This window comes from Misgurnus anguillicaudatus, unplaced genomic scaffold (assembly GCF_027580225.2).
Source record: "Misgurnus anguillicaudatus unplaced genomic scaffold, ASM2758022v2 HiC_scaffold_29, whole genome shotgun sequence".
NCBI classification, from domain to species: Eukaryota; Metazoa; Chordata; class Actinopteri; order Cypriniformes; family Cobitidae; genus Misgurnus; species Misgurnus anguillicaudatus.
In genome coordinates, this window is record NW_027395279.1 from 2,809,284 (window position 1) to 2,819,138 (window position 9,855).

Below are 9,855 nucleotides of genomic sequence, written 5' to 3' on the forward strand. Positions count from 1 at the left end.
CTAATCATGTTAGCATCATGTTAATCATGCTAGCTTCACGTTAAATCATGCTAGCTTCATGCTAATCATGTTAACATCATGCTAGCTTCATGCTAATTATGCTAGCCTCATGCTACCTTCATGCTAATCATGCTAACATCATGCTAGCTTCATGCTAATCATGCTAACATCATGCTAGCTTCATGCTAATCATGCTAACATCATGCTAGCTTCATGCTAATCATGCTAGAATCATGCTAGCTTCATGCTAATCATGCTAACATCATGCTAATCATGCTAGCTTCATGCTAATCATGCTAGCGTCATGCTAGCTTCATGCTAATCATGCTAACGTCATGCTAGCTTCATGCTAGCTTCATGCTAGTCATGCTAGCTTCATGCTAATCATGCTAACATCATGCTAACTTCATGCTAATCATGTTAGCATCATGCTAGCATCATGCTAATCATGCTAGCATCATGCTAGCTTCATGCTAATCATGCTAGCATCATGCTAGCTTCATGCTAATCATGCTAGCATCATGCTAGCTTCATGCTAATTATGCTAGCATCATGCTAGCTTCATGCTAATCATGCTAGCATCATGCTAGCTTCATGCTAATCATGCTAGCATCATGTTAGCTTCATGCTAATCATGCTAGCTTCATGCTTATCATGCTAACATCATGCTAACTTCATGCTAATCATGCTAGCATCATGTTAGCTTCATGCTAATCATGTTAGCTTCATGCTAGCTTCATGTTAATCATGCTAGCATCATGCTAGCTTCATGCTAATCATGCTAGCGTCATGCTAGCTTCATGTTAGCTTCATGGTAATCATGCTAGCATCATGCTAGCTTCATGCTAATCATAATAGCATTATGCTAGCTTCATGCTAATTATGCTAACATCATGCTAGCTTCATGCTAATCATGCTAGCATCATGCTAGCTTCATGCTAATCATGTTAACTTTATGCTAACTTCATGCTAATCATGCTAACATCATGTTAACTTCATGCTAATCATGTTAGCTTCATTCTTGCTTCATGTTAATCATGCTAGCATCATGCTAGCTTCATGCTAATCATGCTAGCGTCATGCTAGCTTCATGCTAATCATGCTAATGTCATGCTAGCTTCATGTTAGCTTCATGCTAGTCATGCTAGCTTCATGCTAGCTTCATGCTAATCATATTATCATCATGCTAACTTCATGCTAATCATGTTAGCATCATGCTTGCTTCATGCTAATCATGCTAGCATCATGCTAATCATGCTAGCATCATGTTAGCTTCATGCTAGCTTCATGTTAATCATGCTAGCTTTATGCTAATCATGCTAGCATCATGCTAACTTCATGCTAATCATGCTAGCATCATGTTAGCTTCATGCTAATCATGCTAGCTTCATGCTAGCTTCATGCTAATCATGTTAGCTTCATGCTAGCTTCATGCTAATCATGTTAGCTTCATGTTAGCTTCATGCTTATCATGTAAGCATCATGCTAAATCATGTTAAATCATGCTACCATCATACTTAAACATTCTAACAGCCAGATAGCCTACTAAACTAAACTTCTGTCAAACCGTTTTAAACGTTCAGGCTACGCTTTTTCAAGCCAACATAAAGTTTGTCTTCAAACTTTAATATCTAGTTATTATGTTGGCTTTGAAAAAGCCAACATATTGTTATTGCTTTTAAACTTATTATTATTATTATTATTATTATTCTTTCTTATCCCCCCAAAATTTCTGACACTAACTCGTCCTAGGGCTTTCAAGCTACATGCACCAAATTTTCCACAGACCTTCAGACTGGTCTGACTTAGTGTGCTATATCTTTTCTAACTGATGGGACCTTCCGAATTCCTAAACGGGGGTCTCGAACACCCCAAAATTTCCATTGACTTAAAGGTATAGCGGAAGATTTTCGCGAATTTTTGAAAAGAACCGCCCCTCCACTTTTTTAAAAAATGCACATGCGCAATACTCTACCTTCTCCAGAGAGGTAACGCCTATTAATCATGTGCACGAGAGAGCGTGAACGAGCCGCCTCGTGCACGCTTTGTTTACAAGTTGCTGTCGGCATCGCACAACGCAGAAAAAAGCTACTTTACAAGTGAATATTTGCACTTTTTCCCACTATGTCAGACTCACCACAGGTAAGTGAAAATCTAATAACGACAAGCATCTCTATAGCTAACTTTATTATGCTACAGGCCAATAAACAAGCTATTTTCTAGCATTTAAGTTGTTGTTTTTTATTGCCGGTGCGTTTAGAGCTTTCAAGAAGAGAGTCTTGTGGGATCTGATATTGACTACGAGCCCGTGCCCGGTTCATCCCAACCAAGATGTAGTAGGGGGTGTGCGCCTAGAGCCCGAGGGAGACGAGGTCGGGGCAGGGGCGCAAGAGCAAGCACCAGCACCAGCCGAGAGCGGGGAGAATGCGGCCGTGGGAGAGGGAGAGGAAGCGGTCGGGCTAGAGGTCGTGGCCGTCTGCTCGTTGACCTGTCACGGGAGGACTTCCTAAGGGTTGAAGAGCTTCATAAACAGAGGATGGCAATTGAGGAGGTATGTGTACATACATAATCGCTAAATCGTCATTTTTGTTTCACTATACATGTATTTCTTACTTACAAACTCTTTTAGTACAAGCACTACTATTGTGACACGTTATCTTTCCTATTGTAATGCTCCCTAATACATTGCAAGGCAGACAGTGTGCAACAGTGAAAACATTGAAAAGTGTACTGCCTTATTCCTTTTAATTACAAAAAGTTTGCACAAATAAATTCAGTTTGCCTGTTACACTATGGAGTTGAAAGTTGTATGTGTCAAAGGGCTACTAAGAGAACATTGTCTAAGTGTGATTTTGTTTTTACAGGATAGGATAAAGAGACTGACATTAGATGACTGCCAACAGCTTCTACAAAGATGCCTCACTCGTGAACCTAGTCTCATCTTTGACCTCATGAGTCTCACCCCTGATCCCCCTCCACCAGGACCTCCTCATCCACAGGCACCCAGCTGGTGTGTCTGTAGAAACTGCAGAAATATGCCAACATTGCTGGAACAGAAATGCTGTCAACAACAACCACAAAACTGCACATCACTATTGCCACACATGGAGCTATACATCTTGCAGGAAGGTGTGCTAAGACTGGCCAGGCGAATCTGGAATGACCTAAGGGCAGAGGTGGACATCCAGCAAATGGGAGAAAGTCACAGACAGTTTCGTTATGCTGCATATAGGAACTTTGTTGTCTGGCAATATGGTGTTCTGGGACCAGGACATAGAATTGTTATAGCTTCATGCTGTGTGTGGAAAATTAGAGATCGTTTCCCGGATCCTAATGGCAATTATGTAGGCTTTATTCCGGCCAGAGTGTAAATATTTTTTGTACTTACAATAAATCTTCCAACATATATTGTGTTTTCATTGACTTTAAATTATTTTCCCCTGCTTCTATAAAATATTTTATTTTTATTTGTTAGTGGCTGTAGAAAGTTCACAAAGGACAATAGTTTATGTAGGCTTGTATGTGATAACAGTTTATAATTTACATTTACATATATAAAATGTACCCATTAAACCATAATTACTAATTCCATTTTTGAAAGTTTTGTATTTTATTTGCTGTAATATACAAATTATATACTGTTCTTTTATACATGGCATACATTTACCAGAACATTTTTGATATGGCACATTCTGTACAGGGGAAATTAGATGTCACCCTTTATATCCATCTAAACTTCCAAAATCACATTCTCTTCAAGCCCCAAATCTACTGACAGGTCATGTGTGAGATGGTTGACCTGTAAAAAGACAAAAAAACATAGGTTTACATGTTATCAGGATATTTTTAGGTATAAAAAGATAAACATTTTTAAATTTATTATATCCTATGTAACAGCAGTGTACACTCTAGTTCTCAAACTTTTTCATTGTGCGCTCCCCACTTGTGTACAGTGCATTCCTTTGAGAACCACTGCAGTAGATGATTTAATTCAACAAAATGAGGCATTTGACTTGAATATAACTCACCTAGTCCTCGGCGGGCTTTCTTTTCCTTCAATTCTTGTACTGTGGGTGCAGGCCCTCCAGACAAAAGCCCCAGCCTTCGTGGATCATCAAGTGCAAGAGGCTGCTTTCCTGTCATCCCTCTAGGAGCCAACAGTCTTGAACGGAGAATGGCGCTCTGTAGATCTGGGATGTACTTGTAGGTTTTTGGATTCTTGATGGTGTACAGCCGCCACATCTTAGATCTTTTGTTAAAAATTCTGCCATACCTTTGAGAAGTAAACAAAAATATTTCAATATTGCCATTGTGTGCATAGAATAAATTATGAAGTGTAGGTAAACAGCTATAACAAACTTACTGATGTGAGCCATCTGCATTTGTTCGAGCTCCTCGGCTTAGGTGGTAGTTATAATCCAGCCCTGCCAACAGGGTCCGAGCATAGTACACTGGTGGTTTGAAGCAGAAGCGCTTTGAGGCATACATAAGAATATGATTGTGGAAGGACTCAAGGTCTGCGGTCGATCTATAAAACAAAAATAAAGAAGCAAATAAGACAAATGTGAAATAAGGATTTACCAACATTTGATAAAGCAGCATTGTGGTGGTTTGGAATGTAATTCCACTTCTAAAATGTCTACACTCTTAGAACGATGTGTTAAAAGCAACAAATTATTATTGATTCTGGGACAACACACTAAATGCGTTGTCCCAGAATCCACCCATCTCTGTGTTATTATGGAAACAACACATTTTAACACAACTTGTGTTATATTTTAACACAAAATCAACACAAAATGACACATAACATGTTAAAATGACAAATAATTTATTAAAAGCTCAATGCACAAAGATGTGTAAATCCTTTATAAGAGTTTACCTGAAAGAGAGATACTTTGGTATGTTTTTCAACCAGCGTGCATCATAAACGATTGTTTGGAGTCTTCTGTGTGCTGCAGAGCCCTGTGGAATCCATTCTTTATTTCTGTCTTCCTCCAAAGGGCCATGTCGACAGGCCCCAAAGTACCACTCATGTACGCCAGTCACATGATGCAGAACTCCCGTCCAGAGATTCTGTAATCAAATTGTTATGCATAGTAAATAATGTGTACTACTAACACCCTTTAGACATTAGTATACTCTAATTGATTACAAGTATATACAGTAAGTAAATACTTACGTTAAAAGCTTCAAACGTTTCTGCTTCTTTACAGCTGTACCAAAAGTGGTTGCAAATATCTCTGTTCCAACTCAGAAGCAGGGCACAGTCCTTCTCATGTCCGGCCTAAAAAAATGTGTAAGAAAAAAATGATTGGTTTCTTACCAGAGGACAAACACGTATCAATAACAGTATACATACAGCCAGAATCTTTTTACTGAGGTTCTTTGCACCATGCCAGATATCCAGGCTGTGTTTCACACCACAGTCTTTGTATTGGCCACTGTCTGTGAAACATCAAAGAAGTATTATTATTCATAGAACATCAAACTTGTCTTTATGTAACTAATATTGCAAGAAGCCACTTACTAAAAAGTGCTGATATTTGTATATTGGCATCAGTGCAAAATTCCTTCACATTCCCCAACTTTGGACACAGTGTGTCCATGGTCTCCATGAATGTTGCCTTCTCCATAGCCACAGAGTTCCCTCCGACCTGTCGTTTGTCCATGTTGACAATCGACACAATTTTTTTTGTGTCATTCTCCATTGTGGTGTACGTGCAGAATTCAGCACAGAACCCCGGACTGTCCATCCTAGCATCACCTTATAATGACAAATATAAACGGATTAAATGTTTTGAAAATGAATAACAGAATGTCGACAGAAAATTATAATAATATTTCAGATGTAGTGGTGTAATAAACTAACCAAGGAGCACAACAGAGTCCTTTGAACTCAACTGGCTGATGACATTGCTACTCTCCCTCTTCCACATATCTTCAATATTCAGCAGACAAAATTTGTTTTGGATTTTGTAGAATGTATTCCGGTCTATCATCCCCAAGTTCATAAACTTGAAGAGCAGAGCTATTTTCCGGAAGTTGTTTCCAGACAAGAGGATGTTTACACCCAACATAAAATCCCCAGCGAGCATTCCATACTTGAAATATCGCTGTGAACTCCACTTCCAAACAGTGTGACCATTTGGACATATCTGTAAAAGTGCAAATGTTGAGAAACAATGAAGAAAATGCCACTATTGAAATGATTGTTTGTGAGCTGCAAATTCAAACATGTAATACTCACCCATTCTGCAATGACAGCTGAGCACCTAGATTTTACAGAAACCTCAAATGGCTTAACTGCATTACAGGGTGCCTTTGTGATGGAATCCTTCACTGTGCATTTTTCAATTGGAAGAATAAGGAAGTCCAGCAGCTGCTTTAAAATGTCCAGATAAACTATAGATGTGGGCCGACCGATGACGTCTTCCTCTGTGAGTACCATAGGTGCGTCTGGTGGTGTGGCAACTTCCTGCCTTTCATCTTCATTAATTTCCGGGTCATCGTGCACAGTCTCATCAAGGCCAATCACTGGATAATTCTCTAATGACATTCCATTTGGGAGGGCAACAACAGATCTGAAATTGTAAAGAAAAAGATATTTCACACATCACCCGGAATACAAAAGCTTCCGCCAGCCACTTATGTGGTAACATTAGTCTGTCAGCTTTCCAGGTATTGTAATGGCTCAGCATGGCATTCCCTAGAACAGGTTTCCCCAAATCTTACCCTGGAGGGCCTAGGCACTGCAGTGTTTAGCTCCAACCCTGATCAAACACACCTGGCAAGCTATTTAAGGTCTTCATGATCACTAGAAAATCACAGGTGGGTAAGATTGATTAGTGTTGGAGCTAAACTCTGTAGTGCTCCGACCCTTCAGGGTAAGATTTTGGGGAACACTGCCCTAAAACAATACAGAGGTATTACAATTCAATACGATGTTGGACACAGAGACATTTAATTTTCATGTGTTGGAGACACTGCCTGGAATGTCAGAAAAACCTTTCCAAAACCAATACCTACAAAGTGTTTTTACATACAGGTAAAAAAGCCCTAGCAGTTGCATAGTTTTTGCATCTGTATTGCGTTCGGGGACTAACTGCAGGAAGAAGGTATTTTGGAAAAGCAACAGTAAATTTTCCCCCACTGAAAATCATAAAACATATAAAACAAAACTTGCAAGCATCAAAATATTTTCCATAACAAAAGGATACAATTATTATTATATACATACCTAATGCATATTTGAGGATCCAGGTCTTCTGCTTCATCCATGTCAACGAAGGTTTCATGGGTTTCACCTGAGAGTTCCATCTCCTCAGTGTCATCATCTTCTGAGGATGACTTTGATTGTGTCTCTGTATCTGGAGTCCAAGTTTCATCATCCCAGTCAATCCTTTTGAATAAAGTAATATTAGTGGCACTTTCAGTATCTCAAATAAAGCCCCTAAAACAGTAATACTTACATTGAATTTTGTAGATTGTTGAAGGCATCTTCATCAATGTTTACACTAGTTGAGGCCCTAGAAAAAAATTTATCAGTAAATGAACAAATATAAATAAAAAAGTACAGTTCAAAATAACAGGTATCTGCACAGAATTCTAAAATTATAATTACCGTGCTTCCTCTTGTGGAACAGTGCTTTCTTCCCCACTGGCACTACTGCTGGCCATTTTCTCGACTCCCTTCACAGAGAAATCCGCTTCTCTATAAATTACACACATAAAAACCATTTCAAAAGATGTAAACAACACTGGTCCAGAAACACTTCCTGTTTCAGTTTGGGACAGTTTTTTATTCATTTCACATATATCGTTATCTTCAATATGTTTGTTTAACTTTTTGATTCAGTTCTATATGTTCTGTTGGATGTATTTCATCACAATATTTATCTAGTGTTAAAAAACTGAATCAGGAAGTTCTTCTGGACCAGTGCTGTTTACGGTTTTTTGAAATGGTCTATAGAAGATATAATTTGATGCTTATCTTTGTTGGTACAGCCACAAATAAAAGACATAGTTTTTACTGTAAAGTAATTAGCTTCATGATAAATATGACAATAACTTACCGATCAGACAGTGACTCCATAATTGTGGACACATCTGGAGCCTGGGGTCTGACCCATTGAGTGTGTGTCAGCGGAGTGGATGTAATTTTATCATAGCTGTAACAAACATTGAATTATACACATGTGAGTTATTTGTTCTAACAAAGTACAAGCATAAACATAATATATTATAGCGCACAGATATGTTGATTGTTTTGAAGGGCATCCAAATTTGGCTAGTCACATTTGGTTGCACAATTAGGCTATGTTGCAAATTATAAACAAACTCAAAAACATTCATGCAAGACAAAATGTCAAATGCCCTTCCGAGTTTTATTTACTTATTATACAGATCGATGCCCTTCCGAGTTTTATTTACTTATTATACAGATCGATGCCCTTCCGAGTTTTATTTACTTATTATACAGATCGATTGAGTGAGGACTCAAGACCATGATATGCAACGGAGAAGTAGCGTGTTGCATTTGTGTAATAAATACTATACTATGGTGAACACATAAGAAGTATTAAAAATGAACACACAAGGTTTTAGTACATTTTAGCGTGACAACTTTTAAATAATTGGTCATTAGGCTAGACCGATTGTCCGCGCGGTGCGTGATTGTGCAAAGGCTAGCATCGATAATCATAGCTTACATCAACTTTTACTAGTACTAGCAGTGATTTTAAAAGGAATTCTCAAACAGCATGCCAAACTTTACCTGTCCAGTAGAACCTTCGCGACTGAGGCATCAGTGGGAAGTCCAATCTGTGTTTTTAGCGCACGCCAGCGTGTAAAACTTTCTCCCAAAAACACTCTGGTCTTGTTTCTTTCTTCTGATGTCTTTCTCTTCTTGTCATACAATTCCACGACAGTTTTCTTTCTCTTGCCACGATCAGACATTTTCAAAAACAGTGAGAACCGCGACTCCGCGAGCTTCAATTGCTGAGCACACATACACTACTTGAAAGTGCGCATGCGCACAAATCGGAAGCTGGGGACGAGGGACGAGCACGTACGACGGCGTTACGTAAGCATATTATCAGAATGATTGACAGCTAGGAGTACCAATGTTATAGGTGATCCACCCGGAAATCTAAAATCTTCCGCTATACCTTTAACATTGAGACAAACTTTGACGGGTCATAGCTGTGAGTAAGAAACTTGTAGAAACTTGTGGCTTACCACATTTAAGGTGGCTGACAGGCTCTGTAAGAACATACATCACAATGGGGTGTAAGCTGTACCCCTGGGGTGTAAGAGGCCCCCAAAATTTCCCATTGACTTATAATGGGGCAGGAAGCATGCCCATATAAGGGAATAAACGCGTCCCAGATGGAATATCTTTACTTTAGAGTGTCGTAGAGACATGGGGGTGGGCTCATTTTACTCAGTCATCCAATCAGTCTCTTAGGATCGCCCCAAAGCTATTTAGCCACGCCCCTAGCAACAATTTTGGGTACCCTAGCAACATCTCCCATAGACTACCATTATAAAAAGCCCAGATGGATATCTTTACACCAGAGTGTCATAGAGACATAGGGGTGGGCTCATTTTACTCAGGCATCCAATCAGTCTTAATAGGATTCTTATTGAGGCATTAAGCCACGCCCCTAGCAACCAAATTTGAGCACCCTAGCAACATAATAAACAAAGCCTTATATCTCTTGGTCTGAACATCATAGAGGCATGGGGGTTGGGTCTTTGGGTCATGTTAGCTTCATGCTAGCTCCATGCTAAGTCATACTAGCTTCATGCTAGTTTAATGCTAGCTTTATGCTAATTTCATAATAAATCTTG

At 39.1% G+C, this 9,855-nt stretch overlaps 2 protein-coding genes across 2 annotated transcripts; one reads left to right on the forward strand and one right to left on the reverse strand.

The window, feature by feature from the left end:
- Window positions 1–1,883: 1,883 nt before the first annotated feature.
- LOC129431769 (uncharacterized) lies at window positions 1,884–3,513 on the forward strand. Its single transcript, XM_073865116.1, has 3 exons — window positions 1,884–2,142; window positions 2,261–2,551; window positions 2,865–3,513. The coding sequence occupies exons 1-3, from the start codon at window positions 2,125–2,127 to the stop codon at window positions 3,369–3,371; spliced, it is 816 nt and encodes a 271-aa protein (XP_073721217.1). The 5' UTR covers window positions 1,884–2,124; the 3' UTR covers window positions 3,372–3,513.
- Window positions 3,514–3,634: 121 nt separating this feature from the next.
- Window positions 3,635–9,171, reverse strand: LOC129431765 (uncharacterized). The gene is made up of 14 exons (XM_073865115.1): window positions 8,777–9,171; window positions 8,076–8,171; window positions 7,625–7,714; window positions 7,473–7,529; window positions 7,241–7,402; window positions 6,251–6,584; window positions 5,873–6,158; window positions 5,531–5,767; window positions 5,363–5,448; window positions 5,183–5,287; window positions 4,883–5,076; window positions 4,364–4,528; window positions 4,029–4,273; window positions 3,635–3,799 (listed from the first exon to the last, which is right to left on the reverse strand). Exons 1-14 carry the CDS (start codon window positions 9,010–9,012, stop codon window positions 3,780–3,782), a joined length of 2,313 nt encoding a protein of 770 aa, XP_073721216.1. The 5' UTR covers window positions 9,013–9,171; the 3' UTR covers window positions 3,635–3,779.
- Between the last annotated feature and the right edge of the window lie 684 nt (window positions 9,172–9,855).

Coding starts and splice junctions, on each gene's coding strand:
- LOC129431769 (XM_073865116.1), top strand. Junction 2,552..2,864: donor AGAGGATGGCAATTGAGGAG/GTATGTGTACAT, acceptor TTGTTTTTACAG/GATAGGATAAAGAGACTGAC.
- LOC129431765 (XM_073865115.1), bottom strand. CDS start 9,012: ATGTGTGCTCAGCAATTGAAGCTCGCGGAGTCGCGGTTCTCACTGTTT. Junction 6,585..7,240: donor GATCCTCAAATATGCATTAG/GTATGTATATAA, acceptor TTACAATTTCAG/ATCTGTTGTTGCCCTCCCAA. Junction 5,288..5,362: donor TCAGTAAAAAGATTCTGGCT/GTATGTATACTG, acceptor ACATTTTTTTAG/GCCGGACATGAGAAGGACTG.